Source organism: Octopus bimaculoides, chromosome 22 (genome assembly GCF_046866305.1).
Source record: "Octopus bimaculoides isolate indiv1 chromosome 22, ASM4686630v1, whole genome shotgun sequence".
NCBI lineage: Eukaryota > Metazoa > Mollusca > Cephalopoda > Octopoda > Octopodidae > Octopus > Octopus bimaculoides.
The window spans coordinates 10,832,237-10,853,183 of NC_142949.1; the positions used below are offsets into that span (position 1 = coordinate 10,832,237).

The following is a 20,947-nucleotide window of genomic DNA, read 5'->3' on the forward strand; positions in this document are numbered from 1 at the left end:
TTGGTGTTGTTGTGTTTATGTCCCCATAAGTTAATGTTTCGGCAAAAGAGACGGATTGAATAAATACCAAGCTCCAGAAATATAAGTACTGGGGTTGATTCATTCAAGGCAGTGCTCCAGTATGACCGAAACAAGTAAACGATAATATATAGATATATATATAGCCGCAGGAGTGGCTGTGTGGTAAGTAGCTTGCTTACCAACCACATGGTTCAGGGCAAGTGTCTTCTACATTAGTCTCACACTGACCAAAGCCTTGTGAGTGGATTTGGTAGATGGAAACTGAAAGAAGCCCGTTGTATATATATATATGTTTGTGTATCTGTATTTATCTCCTCCATCACTTGACATCCGATGTTGGTGTGTTTACATCCCTGTAACTTAGCAGTTCGGCAAAAGATACTGATAGAATAAGTACTAGGCTTGCAAAGAATAAGTCCTGTGGTCGATTTGTTTGACTAAAGGCAGTGCTCCAGCATGGACACAGTCAAATGATTGAAACAAGTAAAAGAATATATATATATATATATATATATATATATATATATATCTGTAAAAATATGTGACACTTATTCGGTAGCCATGATAAAACTCCAAGTTTCAGATGCCACACTTTCTTCTGTTTTTGCTTTCAGTCCTATAAAATTTTTTTGCGTGCATGTGTATGGGTGCGAGGTTGTTGTGTGCATGTGTGTGTGTGTGGGTGTGTATGTGGGTGCATATATGTATATGTACATATATGTATAGTTTTTGGCAAGAATGTGGGTGAGCATGTGTGTGTTTCAAGAGAGGGTGGTTTAGTATATAAATATAGGCGAATGTATGGATTGGTGCGCTTACATGAACACTATAGACTTCTCTACTCCCTTACCTTTACTCCCTCCCCTTACTTAGCAGTCATTCTAATAACTCTTCTGTCTTAATAACGGTCAACTACACAGTAATTTCCCTTTGTTTAATGGTCATTTTTCACAGGAATTTTCAATGGCCAGATAACTGAAGAGATGGTGGCGTGGGCTCCCACCCTGGCATCCAAAACTCGTAGTTTTATCATGGCTACCAAATAAGTGTCACATATAAAAGAGGGACAGAGAGAGGTGTCTTGTTGAAGAGGAGATACCCCATTTGGAAAAGGAAGGAGAGAAGGAATTAGAGAGAAAGATAGAGACAGAAGAAATCGCTCATGGAGTGACGACCATGCCTTGCAGAGTTATGGGCTGCTCTCTGGCAAGGCGTAGCATCCATTTAGCTACCCTGCCAGGGATACAGTGAAGCTATGGGACTGCAGCATGGTGGATTGTGAAGAAGCAGTGGAACAGTACAACTGAGCCAACGGTGCTTCTTTCATTGATGCTGAGCCGAGGAATCCTAGAAGATCAATGGTCAGGATCACCAAGATCTATCAAGAGAGTAACTGCAATGCATCCATGATTGTGTTAAACGGCTAATGAAAGATTCACTCTGAGCTGAGCTCCCAATTCAAATTTCTGATAATGGAATTGGACGGCGACAGAGTCATGGGAATCAGCAAAAGCAGCGCAACCAAAGAAAATGAGGTATGTGTGACATTCAGAATGAGTCACCACATGAAGGCTTAATAGTTTAATGTTGGTTTGATAGCTGATCTCAACTGCGAGGAGGGTTGTTCTTTGTTCTTTGTGCAACTGAAGGAAATGGAGTTGATTTTTTTTTTTTAATATAACATCATCATAATCGTTTAACGTCCGCTTTCCATGCTGGCATGGGTTGGACGATTTGACTGAGGACTGGTGGAACCAGATGGCTACACCAGGCTCCAATCTGAATGCCCTTCCTAACGCCAACCACTCCGAGAGTGTAGTGGGTGCTTTTATGTGCCACCGGCATGAAGGCCGGTCAGGATACTAAAAATTTTATAGTGTCTCACTTCAACATTGATGAATCTGCCATTTAAAAGACAGTCCTTTGAAAGAAGTTGCCTTTGTATGTTCAATAATACTACAACCAGCTCAAAAGTGTGGCACATTATTGCACAGAAGAACTTACCTCAGTTTCCTGAGAATAATCCAACATTTGGTGTCCTGTTCCTAACAAAGCATTCAACATTTTCTGCCTTTCTCGTTCCCACTCTTCTTCCATTGATCCCCATAGTCTTTGTTCACAGGTCTCTAAAGTATTTTTTCGAACATGTTGTTGTGAATTCCATCACCTGATTTTAAACTAACGAACTTAACTTTCATTTTACAGCTTACAGAAAGGCATTATGTTTATTTACATTGGTTGTATCATGGCTTTAATACAAGGTGAGTTGTTATCCTGGACTAAACTACAAATGTATTTACTCGTGTGTAATAAAATTGACAGAAAGAACTTTGAACTTGTCATACTGAGAGGAAAATCTTGTGTTTTGGGCAGAATCCTTGTTCAGTGGAAAAGTTAAAAGGAGAGAAACTAATAAGAGGCTGCAAAGTTTTACAACCCCTAAATTAGGGAACCTGGATGCAAATTATTTTAATTTTAAGGATGTAAATCTCTGTTGTTTCTCTTTAATTCTTTAGCAATCAAATTACTCTGTCAAATGTGATGCTTATTTATTCATGTTGTTTTATATTGTTATTACATTATCTTATAGCTTCAAGATTTCGATGGGAGTGTGTGTCTTTAGAATGACATTATAGGATGGGTGTGAGAGGCAGGATCTAGTCTGATTGAACATAAAGCTGGTAGAATATTTGGCTCAGATATAGCTGGTTTAACCCTTAGCATTCAGATTACTCTGTGAAATGTAATCCTTATTTATTCACATTGTTTTGAATTAATCATAGATTATCTCACAGCTTTGAGATTTCAATGATGTGAATTTCCACTTTTAGAATGGCATTGAAGGGTAGGCATGAGAGGCTGAGTCTGGCCAGTTTCAACATAAAACAGGTGGAATATTTAGGCCAGATTTGGCTGGTTTAAATGCAAAAGGGTTAATTTTGTTGCTGTTAACTTTTTCCTGAAGAATGACTTTGTCCAAAACATTTGATTTTCCACCTCCCACAGCAAGTTCACAAGTCTTGCCAAACACTTGTCTCTCTGGTGTCTGTTTTAACATATCTGTATATCATACAAGGTACATACTCCTGGAGTAAACTACAAATGTTGTTCCTCAAAGTATATATATGTATATATATACTTGCCAGAACAGATATGGCTGTGTGGTTAAGGAGTTTACTTCCCAACCCATGTTGTTCCAAGTTCAGTCACACTGCATGGTACCTTGGGTACATGTTTTCTACTATAGCCTCTTGGCTGACTTGTGAGAGAATTTGGTAAATGGAAACTGAAAGAAGCATGTTATATATATAAATATGTAAATTTATATGAAAAACTTACTGCTAACAAAAGTCAGTTACCCAATAAATGAAAAATGCATTAAATAAATGATAGCTAAAAAAATGTACAAGTAGGACAGACACTGAAGGCCCTAATTTTTCATCAGTTATCAACAGAATGGTAATACTCAGTTTCATGCCTTTAATGATAATACTGAGAACTTCGCGTATTGGCGGCATCTGCAAAATTTGTGGATAATTAGGGCCTTGAGTGAGCAAAATGATAAAGAGTGGACCGGAGTTCACTTTATAAAGCCTGTCCACAAGTAGCAGCTATTAGAAACTATCATCCAATAACAATGGATTGCTCTAATGATACATTTGAAAATCTGGCTATAGACTTCTGGTGAAACATGATGAAACAATTGTAGAGTTATGCAATAAAACAAGTTGTTCACTCTGTTCTTCTTGCTGATGTTTAAATATATATATGTTTGTCTGTCTGTGTGTCCTTTCATCTGCGATATATCTTCTAATTCCAGGTAGCTACACAAGACGAGTCCCTTTTGGGAAAGAAAAGAAGGTGGCGTGTATTGTAAGTGTTTGCGTATTACATTCAAATTTCCTTATTAAGATGATTGGAATAGTTTATTGATAATTAGTTTTCCACTTAGATATTCTTCCTACAGTTAACCATCCAATTATATCACAAACGGACGCATGCCATCCTTCAGTTCACAGGGATGCTGTCTCCCCTCTCTCTCTCATTTCTATCATTATTGTCATGGCTTCTGTTTCTCAGAATTAGCTAATGCCATACAATTTTCTCTATTCAGATCTTCCTGATCTATTCCACCCACCTGTTGTGTCCAACGCTGCCTGTACTGCACTAACCATCCATTATGCACAATCCTTCTTCCCCAGAGCATTGACTCCCTCTGGAATCCTTGCTCATGTATTTCCTCTATCCTGCAAGTGTTCACCTACAATAGTTATGAGACATTGGCCTTGGATGACCAGCAAAGGTCATGAGCTGTTCTTCTTCCTTCTAACGAATCAAAGAGAGAAGAAAAAAATGTTTCTAGGTGCAGGCATGACTGTGGTTAAAAAGCTTGCTTTGTAATCAAGTGGCTTTGGGTTCAATTCCTCTGCGGAGCACTACACTCGAAGATACTTGAGCAAGTGTCATCTAATGTAGTTTTGGGCTAATCAATGACTTGTGAGTGAATTTGGTAGACGGAAACTGTGTAGAAGCTCGCCATATATATGTGTATGTGTGTTTTTGTGTTTGTCTTCCATCACTTCTTAACAGCTGGTACTGGTGTGTTTACGTCCCTGCAACGTAGCGGTTTGGCATAAGAGACCAATAGAAAAAGTACCAAACTTATAAAGTAAGTGATAGGGTCAGTTTGTTCAATTAAATCCTTTAAGGTGGTGCCCCAGCTTGGCCGCTGTCCAATGACTGAAACAAGAGCATAGTGTTTGCAGAAGAGGTGGGTTGCTGAGTTCTCAAATGGACCAACAACAACAACAGCAACAAACAAACCATCTGGGAATAAACAACAACAAACAAACAAAACAAACCAAAAAACAACAACACAATAACTTGAAAAAATTTCAAATAAATGTATTATGGTCAGTAGTTCACCTCACGTTTACTGGGCCTAACCATGTCATCATTGTCATTGTCATCACCACTATCGTCATCATCGCCACCTCTGCTATCATCAGCATCGTCATTATCGTCATCATCATCATCACCATCATTTAGCTTCCACTTTTCCGTGCTTGCATGAGTCAAGTGGAATTTGTTGAGGTCAGTTTTCTACAACTGGATGCTCTTCTTGTCGTCAACACTCACCTGTTTCCAAGGTGATATTTCACTATTGCTAGACAAGTTTTTTTTTTTTTTTTCGTAGACAATTGGAGACTAGGGACTCTGCTTGCATGACAGTGCCGCTTTGTTTACAACTTTCTCGTAATCGCAAAACAAGGGTACACAAACGCACAACACGTTTATATTTGTGTGTATACACACACATTTATATACACGCACACATATTATACATACATGTGTATACACACACATTTATATACACACACTTTATGCGTACATGTGTGTATATACACGCACACATTATACATACATGTGTGTATATATACACTCACGTATTTTATATGCACACACACACACACATACGTGCGTATATATACACTCACATTATACACACGTATTTATATACACACACACACACAATTATACATACATATGTATATACACACACACGCTGAGCTTCTTTAACTCACATGGTTTTGGTTGACCCGGGACTTTAGAAGACACTGTGGCGAAGGTGCCACACGGTGGGACTGAACCCAGGACCATATGGTTCGGAGTTGAACTTCTTAACCGCTCCTACATGCCTGTGCCTACACTTATACATTGATAAGATTAAAGACTAATTATTTTCTTTCAGCACAACTTTGTCCCACAAGTCTTAATGTACGAGGGTGAGTAAAAAAGTAATGCCATTTTGTTTAGGACAGGTATAATTACCGACACCGGAACATGTATCATACATCAAAATGAAGCTGGTCCTCTGTGGATCATATCCCTACTTCTCAACATAGTCACTATTTCTCTCAATAGCAATGTTCCACCTTCGAATGAGAGTATGTATCCCTGCCCCGTAAAATTCTGTTGATTGTTCTTTGAGCCACTTCTTCACTGCAGTTTTCATTTCCTCGTCACTGGAATAATGTTTGCCTCTCAAACCCTCTTTGTTCGAGAGGTTCAATGCAGGCATTGACCCTGTCAGTCAAGTTCGGTAGTCAGCTCTCTCGGTACCCAACGGGCACAGACTTTTGAAAAGCCAAGTGATTCGACAATGTTGTAAGCACTTCCATGGCTCACTTCAAGGTTTTCTGCCAACTCATCAAGAGTTATGTACCTGTCTTCTCTGATCAGAGCGTCTGCTTTTGCTATTCACAGAAGCGGACGGACGGCCAGAAAGGGGTTTATCGGCTACATTCACAGTTCCCACCTTTTCATCTTTCAGACGACGAACCCACCTGCATACATTGCTATAATCTAAAGTATTGTCCTCAAAGACATTTTGTTATCGTTGGTGAATATTCACAGGGGTTTCCCCCTCAGCAACAAGAAATTCAATCATTGCTCTTTGCTTTTGACGTAACTCTAAGGTGGCAGCCATTTTGTATTTTCCTTTCCGGTCTAAAAACCTGAAAAGTAAAGAAACAAAATATTCCAGACCGTAAATAATATAATCATTTATAACTGGGAAAATTTTCATTTATTTTTATCAAAACCTTTACATGAAATAAAGAAAATGGCATTACTTTTTGATGCACCCTCGTATTTGCAATTCATCTTTATTCAGTCACTCAATGTTTCAGAAACAACAGCCAAACGACCCTCAAATTACACTTTTTCACTTCTTTTTTTTTTTTTCAAGGACACATTTGGGATTTATTTTAAAACGGGGGCCACATTTTTCATTAATGTTTTACGTAGTGTTTTTGGTACGGAAAGACTTTCAAACTTCGTATACTTATCTATTTTGTGTTATAGAACAGAAAAAGATTTTTGTATTCGAATTTATTTCATGTAAAAAATTGTCTTATTTCGATAATTTCAACCAATCACAAGTATTCAGTTGTTTATATTTACTCCTTTGGCTGATTAAGCGATGTAAAGCGTATTTAATCTCCATACCTTCGTTTTATTTGCTTTTTTCATTTTAAATTTGCTTTAACCCTAAAGTTAGGGTTAGGGTTAACTGTTTCAGAATCGTTTGTTTATGTAGTCGGCACTTAATGTATATCGGCTGAATGGACGTCAGTGATTGGTTGAAATTACAGAAATACGACATCTTTAACATGGAATAACTGATGGATTTCTTTTTTTTTTAAGAAGACTAAGAGAAAAAGATGTTTTATATGACACATTCTACCAGTGTTCCAAGTTTCAAAGTGTTTCGTTAATGAAAAATGTGGCCCCCGTTTTAAAAAAGATCCCACAGTTGATGTTGTACTCCGAGATACACTAGTCACAGTTAAAATGTCTTTAACCATTGGTTTACGGGAACAGCTCTGCTTTAAGGTTAAAATAACTCCAAGGGAAATAACGTCAACGTCCCGGTGTATCTCAGTCACCATGGTTACGGTGTAGTTGTTATTAATTGCTTTTAACTTATTGATTTATTAAGTTATAGTATTTCATCTCCCTTCTTTCCCTTCGTGACCTCTCCTACTGACGGCGTTCGTTTGTTGTCTTACTATACTAAGGGAAGTAACTTCCATTAGATGTCAGGCTTTGAGCTTGTGTGCAAGGGGAGATAACTTTACATTGTAAATTATCCCACCGAAAATAATTAACCCATTAGTGCCCGAATTTTTTTTCATTTAATTTATTACCAAAAATCTTTTTTTTATACAATTTTGTCTGATACTAAATGTATAAAAAAAAAAAATTATTACAATATTTGAAAGACACTCCAGTCTTGATGACTAAAAATACAGGTATTGGAGAAATCTGATAGATTATTCTTCTGGTCCCAAAAAAAGGACCATGGGCATTAATGGGTTTTTCAAACAGTTACATAAACAAAATAATTTGTTCCCCCAAATTATAGTATTATATACTTTTTTAATTGTTTCAGTCATTGGACTGGTTTTTTTTTTTTTGATTTTTTTTTTTTTGTTTTTTGGTCGAACAAATTGACTCACAATTCGCCGAGGTCAAACTTTGGTTTTCATCTTTTCAGGGGGTCGGATAAATAAAAAAAAACTAGTCCTGTACTAGGGAGGGGAGATTCTTATTTCTTCCTTCCTTGCAACATCCCCCACCCCCTCTCTCTCTTGCCAGGTCTAAAATGATGTCCAAGGCAGACTGTATGTCATGACCCCATCAAATGTTGAAGGCCCTAGGCAAGGCTCTGCTTGGTAATATTGACACCATTACTCATCTGTTGTATATTTTAATAACTTCCTCAAGGAATAAAAGACAAAGTCGACCTTTGTGGGGATTGAACTCAGAACCTGAAGGTGTGTAAAAAGTCTTAACAGAGCAAAGTGGTGATAGAAGATACTATTTTGTATTACGTTACATGGAAGATGGGTGACAACAGAATTCCCAAGCAGTTGTTATATGGGGAATTGGCTCAGGGTAGCACACCCAGAGCACGACCATAGCTGAGTTTTAAAGATACATGTAAGTGCAGCCTGACCAAATGCAACATCGATGCAATGACTTGGGAAAAGGTAGCTGAAGATAGGAAAGGATGGGGCACCTCATTGAACAAGGGAGTCAAACAGCTCAAGGGAGAAATCATCCTGACCCTCAAAGCAAAATGCTGAAGAAAGAAAGACAACCCACCCCTACTCTGCAGCACCTTCCTTTCTTGCAGATATTGTAGCAGAACTTGCTCGTCAAACACAGGGAGAATTTGCTATGTGAGAAGCTGCAGGAAGAAGACTACGAGTACCTAATTAAGACATTCTTAGCTGCTTAGACAGCTTGTGAAAACGTAGGGAGTCATATACCTGGAAGTTTAATTAGTAAAATCAAAGTCCATAGATTTGTTTCACCTTCATTTAACCTTTGTCTTCCTCTCACAGTTTTACCTGTATTACTGCAGGTGTGTCTTTGGGTTTTCATGTAAAGTATTATGGTTGTATACTTTACAATGTTATCTTGGAAATTGTCAATAATCCTTTCTACTATAGGCACAAGGGCTGAAATTTTAGGGGAGGGAGATGAGTCGATTACATCGACCCCAGTGCATAACTGGTACTTAATTTATTGACCCCGAATAGATGAAAGGCAAAGTTGACCTTGGCGGCATATGAACTAAGAACGTGAAAACAGACGAAAATTGTCAATAATGCCAGTCAACAAACCTTAACGAAGCAATACTTATTGGTTTCAAATTTTGATACAAGGCCAGCAAATTTGGGTAAGAAGTAAGTCAATTATGTTGACCCCAGCACTCAACTGTACTTATTCTATAAGAATGAAAGATAGCATCAACCTTGGCAGGATTTGAACTCAGGTGGACAAAATGCTGCTATGCATTTTGCTCGGTGTGCTAACGATTGTACTGGCTTCTTACTTAATAATAATAATAATAATTCTTGTTCATATTTTCAATTTCTCTGTTTCTTCATGTTTTGAACCCAAGGAAGACAGACAATCTCTTGAGATATTATTCAGCTTGGTCAGCTCAATCTCTAATTATTACAAATCGCATCACACTCTGTTTATTGTTTACTGACCTTTGCGAAGAGTTATGTCAATCTTCAAAAATAATAATAATAATAATCCTTTCTACTAAAGGCACAAGGCCTGAAATTTTGTGGGGAGGGGATAAATTGGTTACATTGACCCCAGTGTTTCACTGGTACTTGTTTTATTGACACTGAAAAGATGAAATGCAAAGTTGATCTTGGCTGAATTTGAACTCAGAACATAAAGACAGATGGAATGCCACTAAGAATTTTGCCTGACGTGCTAATGTTTCTGCCAGCTCAGAAGAAGAGCATTCAGAGAGCACAAACCTCCCCCAAGGCAACCCCAATGTCCAGGGAGATTTTTAAAATGAGAATATCTGAAATAAACTTGACTGCTCTCGCAAACAAGAATACTAAAAATGAACCTGACTGCTCTCAAAAATTAAGTAAAAAAACAGGAAAAATAATCCAGCCACTTAGTCAAAAGCATTAAGAAATATTTCTTAGTTAAGCTTTTTTAATGTGGCCATGCTGGAGTATCATTGTTAATAATTTAGGAAATTTTAGCTAACTTTTGTGGTATTGTTAGAATTTTCTGATTTTCTCCAAAGTGTAACCTTTCTCTTCAGGGCTAGAATATACTTCAGATCCCTAACAATTATTGTTGTTCTACAAAGCTCAGTTAAACCCTTCTGTTACATCCAGGACACTGCTGCTACTTTACACACAAACATGCAGAAAACAGCCATCTTACTGACCGACATAGTCCATCCCAGACATATTACAGCCTCTGGCCCACAAGCATGCTGTATCCACTCATTCTCTTTTCTACTGCTACTATAAAGGGAGTCTCTTCATTACAGCTGGCTGGACTTGTCCTATCTATTCAAACATTCCTGCCCCACTTGTATCTTCTCCTTTCATCTCTCTTGTTTGTGTGTTTGTGTTTTTGTATATGTGTGTGTGCATCTGTGTTCATGTGTATCCCCTCCCACCTGGCCCCACACTAATCATTATGCATAGACCTGCCTTCCCAGAATGTCATTCCTCTAGAATTCCCTGCAAATATTGACTTACAAGGGTTCATGAAGAACCTTAATGACATCTGTGTCACTGGTCAACCTCCTCATGTTCCCTTTCCTTTAAACCAAGCAAATAAAAACATTATATATTTTATGAAATATTTCGTTATGCGCTTTAGGTTTCTGTTAGCACTTTAGCATGTAAGCCGACCCCACCCAACCAAAATATTCTACCTGTTTTATGTTCAGACTGGCCTGATCTAACCTTTCACATCAACCTTACAATGCCATTCTATAAATAGACAATAACAGCATCAAAATCTCAAAGGTACAAGTTAGTACACGATTAATTCAAAACCTTGTGAATAAATAAGAATTAGATTTGACAATAATCTGAACGCTAAAGGGTTAAACCAGCCTTATCCATCTCAGATACTCCACCGGTTTTATGATCAAACTGGCCAGATCTGGCCACTCATGCCCACCCAACATTGTCATTCCAAAAATAAACATTTGCATCATCATCTCACAGCTACAAGATAATCCATGATTAATTCAAAACAATGTGAATAAATAAGGATTACATTTGACAGAGTAATCTAAATGCTAAAGGGTTAAACGTTTTTTTTGTTTTTTTTTTGTTTGTTTGTTTCAATGATATATTCTTGGTTGTTTTCTCTTTATTTCAGGGAATTGCTGTACTCATTCCATCTCTCCTGATTCTTTCCCTCGCTTCATCACAACTGGCTTTATACTCTGCTCTGGGACTCTTTGCATTTTGTAGGTAGTCATTTTTAAAACTTTTTTCTCTTTTCATGTCTACTCTTTTATATGCATCACAACAACACAGTTGTATTTGTTTGATGCCAACAGAGGCATGGTTGAATGGTTCAGAAGCTTGCTTTGCTACCACAAGTTCCTGGGTTTGTTCCTCATGCGTAGCATCTTGGGATATTAATCCCTGTGTGTGAATTTGTGATTTCTCCAGCCATGCTAGACTCCATCCTTAGAACTGCTTCCATTCTCCATTATTTTCTTCCAGCCATGCTGTCTTCCCTCTGCTAAATGCCATCCTTAGAACCATTTCCATTCTTCATTATCTTCCTCAAGCCATATTCTCTCCCCTCTGCTAAACGCTATCCTTAGAACCCCTTCCATTCCTCTTTATCTTCCTCCAGCCATGCTCCTTTTTCTCTGCCATACTCCATCCTTAACCCCTCTTTCATCCCCTATCCCTCTGCATGCCCTCATATACCTAACGTAACCTTCCACTGAGCCCTCCTATATCTCTCACCTTCACTAACTGTCCCTTCTAACCATCTCCCTTCATATTCTTATGAAATTCACCCCTCTGTCTTTGTCTTCTGCCCCCAATCCAATCTTTTGTATCACTTCACCTGTATTCACCCCATCATCCTAACTTGAAGGTATATCCTGTCACATACCCACCCCAAATCTCTCCCACCTTTCCCATCTCTATCTTTCTCTCCCTTCTTCTCCAAGTGGGGTTTCCTTGTATCTCTTCGACCTAAAGACACCCACCTCTGTCTCTCTAGTATTCTTTTAATCTCTCGTCAACTGACACAAAGCCACCCCCCTCATTTCTACTTCCCCCACAGTTGAGGGAACTTTGTGTTATCTTGCAGGTCACTTGGTGACCTCACTGGTGCTGGTGTCATGAATGGAAAAAGCACTTATTACTTTCTGTAAAGTGGTTGGCACTAGGAAGGGCATCCTGCTGTAGAGCCTTTACCAAAACAGACAATAAAGCTTTGTGCAGTCCTTCATTTTGCCAATTTGTATCAAACAATCCAATCCACGCCAGCATGGAGAACAGTTGTTAAATGATGGTGGTGGTGGTGGTGGAAACTGTGTAGAAGCCTTTCTAACGAACCATTCCTGTAATTCAAATTCCTAGCCTTGTGTCATGCTGATTCTGCCTGAGAATAACATTAGGGGTACACATGTCTGTGGAATACCCAGCCAGTTAGAAAGGTAATTCAGTCGGAATTTTGTCCAATTAATCAAGCAACTGGATGTTCATAATAAGTTTACATCAACAAAGTTCAACATTTATCACATATTGTAAACATCGTTGCTTTTGATAACGATTGAAGACAACACATTAGCATATTTCTTAATTACAGAATAATTAGCTAACTTTAATGATGCAGCTTAACCCTTTAGCATTTAAACTGACCAAATCCACCCCATATATTCTACTTGTTTCATGTTAAAACCAGCCAGATCTGGCATCTCACACCCACCCTACAATGTCATTCTAAAAGTAAACAATCATGCCCTTGGAATCTCAAAGTTACAAGATACCTTTGGTCTTTTACTTGTTTCAGTCATTAGACAGCGGCCATGCTGGAGCACCACCATGAAGAATTTTTGTTGAATGAATTGTCTCCATTACCATTGTTTTCCAAAGCTTGGTACTTATTCGATCACTCCCCTTTGCTGAACTGCTAAGTTTTGCAGACACAAACACACCAACACTGGTTGCCAAGCAGTGGTGGGTAGTGATGGTGGTGGTGGGGGGACAAACACAGACACAAATGCACACATAGATAGTTACATATATACGACAGGCTTCTTTCAGTTTCCGTCTACCAAATCCACTTACAAGAGCTTTGGTCGTCTCGAGGCTATAGGCGAAGACACTTGGCCAAGGTGCCACGCAGTGAGAGTGAACCCAGAACTATGCAGCTGGGAAGCAAGTTTCTTACCACACAGCCACACCTGTTCTTGTATGTCTGTTTAATTCAAAACCATGTGAATAAAAAAATCACTACATGTCACAGACTATTCTGAATTCTAATGACGCAGATCTTAAATCTACAGAATGTAGTTTCACTATTTTGCCTAACTAGGCTTGTCAATGTATGCTAATGCATGTAGGGGATACGGATGTCTATTGGATATTGTATTCATAGGCATAAATCTTCATTTTTAAGATGCCCATTGCCTTATCAGAAGCACGTAATAACTAATGAATATTTAAAGAAATGCTCTTAGATGAAACCTAACAATGTTGCAGTCATTAACTTGTGTTTTTTGCATGTGTGTGTGTGCTTGCGTGTGCGCCCATGTGTGTGTGTGTGTGTAAACAATGTTAACAAGCTAGTTTTATCTTTGGGATAAACCAGGGCTGGTCAACCTGAGGCCCGCGGGCCACATGTGGCCCACAGACCTATCTTGTGGCCCACTTGATACTTTCTGGAAATGGGTTTATTTAAACCAAAATTTTATAAATTTTATCAACAATTAAAGATTGTAATGAAAAGTAGAAAAGAAAGATGGGACTGTTTTTGCGATGATAATATTTCATGTTGAATCAACTATCATTCGTTCATTATTGTAATAATAGCATGAGAAAGCAAAATGCTTTCAATTCCATCAGAATACAAGTGGCCCTCAATAAACTTTCTGTGATTAAAGTGGCCCACAATGGACACCATTGTTCATCATCATCGTCATCATCATCAATGTCATTATTTAACATCCTGTTTCGTGCTGGCCTGAGTTGGATGGTTTCACAAGATTTGACATGGTTTCTATGTCTGGCTGCCCTCCCTAACGCCATCCACTTTACAGAGTGTACTGGGTGCAGGGCGGTAAGCTGGCAGAAACGTTAACACACCGGGCGAAATACTTAGAGGTATTTTGTCTGCCGTTATGTTCTGAGTTCAAATTCCACCGCGGTCGACTTTGCCTTTCATCCTTTCGGGGGCGATAAAATTAAGTACCAGTTACACACTGGGGTCGATGTAATCGACTTAATCCCTTTGTCTGTCCTTGTTTGTCCCTTCTCTGTTTAGCCCCACTGTGGGCAATAATGAAATAAGAAACGTTATCATGCCGGGTGAAATGCTTAGCGGTATTTCGTCTGTCTTTATGTCCTGAGTTCAAATTCCACTGAGGTCGACTTTGCCTTTCATCCTTTTGTGGTCAATAAGTTAAGTACCAGTTGCGTACTGAGGCTGATGTAATCGATTGGCCTCCTCCCCCAAAATTCCGGGCCTTGTGCCTGGAGTAGAAAAGAGTGTACCGAGTGCTTTTCTCATGGCAACATCATCAATGATGTTGCCATGTAACTCCCAATACTAAAGATCCCCTTACCCCACCACCACCACCACTACCCGACTGAGTGGGAGTGGAGTGGAGTGGAGAGGTGACTTTATGATAAGATAAATGTTGAAAAATTAAAGCATGATGGAAGGACATGGAGAGGAAATATGTGGCTACCTTGCATTAAAATATAAAAGAATTTTTTCTACTCTAGGCACAAGGCCCGAAATTTTGGAGGTGTGGGGGCCAGTTGATTAGATCAAGCCCAGTACACAACTGGTACTTAATTTATCGACCCTGAAAGGATGAAAGGCAAAGTCGACCTCAGCAGAATTTGAGCTCAGAACATAAAGACAGATGAAATATCCACTTAGCGTTTCACCCGGTGTGCTAACGTTTCTGCCAGCTTGCTGACTTATTAAAATATAAAAGAATGAAAAAGGACAGGGTGGTCAGGATTGGAATGCTGTTGATCAAAGGCCTATTTGATCAGTCCTGACCAGGGTTAAACAGCAGTAACTTACTTGTTTTAGTCATCTGACAGTGGCCATGCTGGAGCACCACCTTGAAGGGTTTTATTTGAAGAAATCAACCCGGTGACTTATTTTTTGTAGCTTAGGACTTATGGGGTCGTAAACACACCAATACCGGTTGTCAAGCAGTGGTGTGTGTGTGTGTGAGGGGAAAACACAGACATAAAGACACACACACATATACAATGGTCTTCTTTCAGTTTCCATCTACCAAATCCACTCACAAGGCTTTGGTCAGTCCAAGGCTATAAGCAGAAGACACTTGCTATATATATAATTTGTTTCTGATGATCATTTTTCACCCAAAATGTTTGTAAATGTATGTGTGTGCAGACATAACCATGGGTACAGGCTACAGGTGTGATACTGTGTGGTTAAGAAGCTTCTTTCCCAACCATGTGATATTCGGTTCAGTACCATTGTGCAGCACCTTGAGCAAGTGTCTTCTAATACAGCTCTGGGTCAATCAAAGCCATATGAGTAGATTTGGTTGCCGGAAACTGAAAGAAGCTTATCATGTGTGTGTGTGTGTGTGTGTGTGTGTGTGTGTGTGTGTGTGATGGCAATACAATCAATTGCTTGAAAACAGTTGAGGGTGGGTGACAGGGACGGCATCTGGCTATAGAAAATCTGCCTTAACAAATTCTGTCTGACCCATACAAGCATGGAAAAGTGGAAAAATGATGAAGAGAATGATGATATATATTCGGGCATGCAAATGTGCGTGTGTGTGTGTGTGTGAAGGTGGGTGAATATTTGTGCTTATGTATTTTAAGCCTATGCATCCACAAGTACAGCTTTGTAGGTACAATTTCATTTGACCAGACCCACTGAAACTCAGAGGAGAGGTTGCGAAATGGTTGTGTATTTACAGGTGAAAATAACAAGGTTTCTGTCGATTTGTGAGTCCTAAACACAAGACCATATAGCTGTCTGCTCACCTGCGTTTGACTATACCAGGGGTAGAGTCTAACAAAATCCTTCCTGCTGAGTCATATGTGCTGGTCAAAAGGTTAATAAAGAGATAACTTTCTGCTCTGTGACGGGTTTATGGCCGAACCTGCAGCAGTGAAACCCCGCCATCCCCATGCTCTTGGTTCCTAGATCATGTCCCTTGCTTACTGCTATCAGGGAGGAAATGGCTGTTCGGTCGCACCTCCCTCACCATCCTCTGGAGCAATGCCTTTTCCATTTTGAATGTAAGAATTTCAAAGCTTACTACATGAACAATAAATATATCCAATCCCTCTTTGTTGTACACAGCATAAAGAATATATGATTTCATATGTATACATCAGACACCAAACTTTCACATTGGGTCCCGGCCGGGGTGCGGCTTCCTTTATGTAAACCCCGGTGGGGGGTCGCCGCATGGCCACACATTAACACCCGTCCATCACGAGCGAGGTGAGGGTCTACGTGCAATTGCGGGACCTCCGACCTCCGACTTTCGTGGTGCACTTAATCAATCCTTATATTGGTAGCACTTAATCCTTATATTGGTAGCACTTCTGTTTTTCAATTACACGAGTATTCATCCTTTGTTAATAACCTTTTAAGGGTGTTTCTGGAAGCAAAGCCAGTTTGATTCATAAAGTGACTTTCCATAGACTTCCTGAAATTGAAGCTCAAATCACTAATTGTTTTGTTGTTGGAGGGAAAATATCTTTATTCATCACCACCGACTGACACCAGGGATAGTTTCTGTCATGTTCCTGACAACAGCCTATGCTATCTTGCAACCCAGCCTCTCTCTCTCTCTCTCTTGTTTCCTGTGAGTCATCGGATAAGCTTTTCCTCTCTGTTTCACAGAGGCTCTGCAGAGGTCAAAGACATTGACCTCCTTTCCAATTTTCCCTCCGACACAACAAGTGAAAATAAATCAAGTGGAGGCATTGTTCTTTACTTTCTGGTTTTGAGGTTTGCTAGAACTGTCTAGATACCCCGACATCATCTGTTATAAATTAATGTATCATCATCATCATTTCTATTACCATCGTTGTTGTCATCATTGTCACTGTCATCATAACTATCATCGTCGTTGTCTTCACCAGCAGCACCACCATCATCATCAGCAGCAGCAGCATCATTGTCATCATCATCATCATTCACCATCATCGTCGTCATCATCATCGTCATCATCATTCACCAACATTGTTATCATCATCATCATCGTCGTCATTGTCAACATCGTCATCATCAACATCGTCATCAACATCGTCATCATCATCATCGTCATCATCATCATCATCATCATTCACTAACATCATCATCATCATTGTTGTTGTTGCCATCTCTGTGGCTGTACTATTTTGTATTGTTATTTACGGAGATTCTGTTAATTTTAGGTTCTGCAACTGTGGTGCCATGTCTAACAACTTTGATCTCAAGATACGGCAAAGTTAACCAGAAAGGTGCCATTGTTGGCGTCTTCCGCTCTCTGGGGGCGCTAGCACGTGCACTAGGACCTGTAGCTATGTGCACAGGTAGGGGCATAAAATTGAATTTCTTGACTATTTTTGATAATACAGTTCAATATTTAAAAGATGAAGAATTATGTACATTATTTACATTATTTACATTTGACGGATATTTGTCATCATCTTGTTTGTTGATAACACAACGGTTCAGCTGATACACCCTCCAACCTTCATCAGGTGTCTTCGAGAAATTTCGAATCTGGGTTCTCATTTCTAAGGTATTTTTTTATATTATTATTATTATTCAAGTTACTGCTTGGAATCAAACTCGGAATCTTGGGGTTAGTAGCCTGCACTCTTAACCACTACACAATAATAATAATGATAATAATGATATCGAAAAATACCTTAGGAATGAGAACCCAGGTTTGAAATTTCCGCAAGACACCTGATGAAGGCGGGAGGGTATATCAGCCGAAACGTTGTGTTAACAACAAAGAAGATGAAGACAAATATCCATCAAATGTAAATAATATTTTAGATAATTTCATCACTGTATGTCTGCTATGGTGTGACAACATGTAATCACCATAAAGGATTATTATTATTATTGTTGTTGTTGTTGTTATAGTTAGGGTAGCGAACTGACAGAATTATTAGTGTGTGGGGAGGAAAATGCTTCACAGAGTTTCTTTTGTCTTTGCATTCTGGGTTCAAATACCGTTGGGGGTCAATTTTGCCATTCATCCTTTTGGGGTTGATAAAATAAATACCAGTGAAACACTGGGGTCGATGTAATTAACTTATCCCAGTCCCCCAGAAATTGTTGGCCTTGTGGCAAAATTTGAAATGGATATTATTATTATTATTATTATCATCATTATTATTATTGTTGTTGTCATTATTATTATTATTATCATTATTATGAAGGTGGTGAGCTGGCAGAATTGTTAGCACACTGGATGAAATGCTTAGGGTAGTTTGCCTGTGGCTATGTTTTGAGTTCAAATTCTGCCAAGGTCAATTTTGCCTTTCATCCTTTCGGGGTTGATAAATTAAGTACCAGTGAAACACTGGGGGTCGATGTAATCGACTGGTCCCCTCCCTCAAAATTTCAGGCCTTGTGCCTATAATAGAAAGGATTATTATTATTATTGTTATTATTAAGGCGGTGAGCTGGCAGAATCGTTAGCACGCTGGACAAAATGCTTAACTATGTTCTGAGTTCAAATTCCACCGAGGTCGACTTTACCTTTCATCCTTTCGGGGTCGATTGCCAATTGAACACTGGGGTCGGTTTAAATGACTCATCCCCTTCCCCAAAATTGCTGCCCTTGTGGCAAAATTTGAAACCATTATTATTATTATTAAGGCAGTGAGCTGGTAGAATCATTAGCACAGTGGACAGGATGCTTAGTGGTATTTCGCTTGTTGCTATGTTTTGAGTTCAAATTCCGCCGAGATTGACTTTGCCTTTAATCCTCTCGGGATCGATAAAGTACCAGTGCCACACTGGGATCCATGTAATTGACCAGTCCCCTCCCCACAAATTTGAGGTCTTGTGCCAAAATTTGAAACCATTCTTATTATTTTAGCATGCAGGACGTCTGCTTGTATTTTCTGAGTTCAAATTCTGCCGAGGTTGACTTTACCGTTCATCCTTTCGGGATTGATAAAATAAGTACCAGTTGTGATACTGAGGTCCATGTAATTGACTAGTCCCCTCCCACAAATTTGTGGCCTTGTGCCAAAGTTTGAAACTGTTATTATTATTGAGAGAGAGAGAAAAAAAGGGGGGGAAAAGGAAGCTGCACGTATAACACATAACTTAGAAGCAGAGCTATGGATGTGCCAGCAGACATGAGCTTGAGACATGGCCGACCTCATGCACTTCTCATGAGGAATTCTGGAAGGAGCTTCGTGAGACCACTGCTGAGAAGCTTCTGTAAAAAAAAAAACGTTGGAAAATTGATTATAGCAGTGACTCGATCAATTCCTAGGGATATCTGAAGAAGGAATTTTTATTTCGAAATATTCTATCAGACTATGGATGATTAAATTACAACAGTTCTTATAGTCCATTGTTTGTATTATAGTGCATTGTCGTGCCATTCAAAACAATTTATTCATTATTATTATTATTATTATTATTATGACGTTGTTTCTCTCTTTTTTGTTTTCTTCCCAGTGTATTGGCTGTTTGGTCCATTTGTCTGCTACTTGTCCTGTGCTGTTGGTCTACTGGTGCCACTCTTGATATTACGGTATTTCAATTGCGCACAACCGACTGCAGCATCTTGAAAAGGAAAAGAAAATAAGGAAATCTGTTGTTCATTTTCCTGTCTTCAAGTTACACATGCAATGTATGTTTATATATGTGTGTGAATATATATATATACATATGTGTGTGTGAATGTATACATGTTTGTATGTAATTGTATTTGTGTTTATATATGTATGTATGTGTGTGTGTGTGTGTATATATATATATATATATATATATATATATATATATATATTCATTTAAAATACAGAGATGCCTGTAATAGGACATCTAACCCGCTAGAAATAGCAGCAAGACTACATACCACAAAAAGTAGGGATAATTTCGAAAGGGAATGAAAAATAAAAACATTTACCAATCTATATTCTGTACCATGGTTTCAAGTCAATTTTAGTAAGATAAAAATTATATATCTCACAAAAGGTCGGACTATCATCGGCAGAATGACCAGACAACATTCGCGATACGAGTCAAAAAGAGAGCATGGTTCGTATTCGAATATCTAATTTTCCAAATTTACCGCGTATTTGCGGTTTACCTATTCGGCAGTAAATACATAAATGCCGATTTTCAATCAGAAATTAGCCAAAAAAATTTTTTTATCATTATTAATAAAATACAGGGTAGCAAAAAAATTTTAGAAATTTTATTTACCACCAGTAGTAGACCACTGGTGGTAAATAAAATTTCTAAAATTTTTTTGCTACCCTGTATTTTATTATTAATATATATATACATATATATATATATATACATATATATATATATATATATATATATATATATATACATACATACATACATACATACATACATACATACATACATACGTGTATGTATGTATAGTAAAGTCTATTTGCCAACACAATGTTCGGTACCGTTACTACATATTTCTCACTCAGAATTTAAAACTAGTATATGTATAGTTTTCCATTTTCTTATTACAAAAATACTTCAGTTGAGATTGCAGTTACTATCACCACCACCACCACCACCACCATCATCATCATCACCACCATCAGTATCTGCAACATCCCACTCCGATTACATGAGGATTTCAATAATA

The 20,947-nt window shown here is 38.5% G+C and overlaps 1 protein-coding gene across 1 annotated transcript in view; it reads left to right on the forward strand.

Moving 5' to 3' along the window:
• Positions 1-20,489, forward strand: part of LOC106872988 (solute carrier family 75 member 1) — a 92,285-nt gene extending 71,796 nt beyond the window's left edge. The window contains exons 9-13 of the mRNA XM_089339706.1: positions 2,227-2,282; positions 3,842-3,894; positions 11,260-11,350; positions 17,526-17,663; positions 19,786-20,489. Of these exons, the coding sequence (XP_089195832.1) occupies positions 2,227-2,282; positions 3,842-3,894; positions 11,260-11,350; positions 17,526-17,663; positions 19,786-19,898 (451 nt within the window). The 3' untranslated portion in view covers positions 19,899-20,489. The remainder of the gene's footprint in view (positions 1-2,226; positions 2,283-3,841; positions 3,895-11,259; positions 11,351-17,525; positions 17,664-19,785) is intronic.
• Positions 20,490-20,947: the final 458 nt, after the last annotated feature.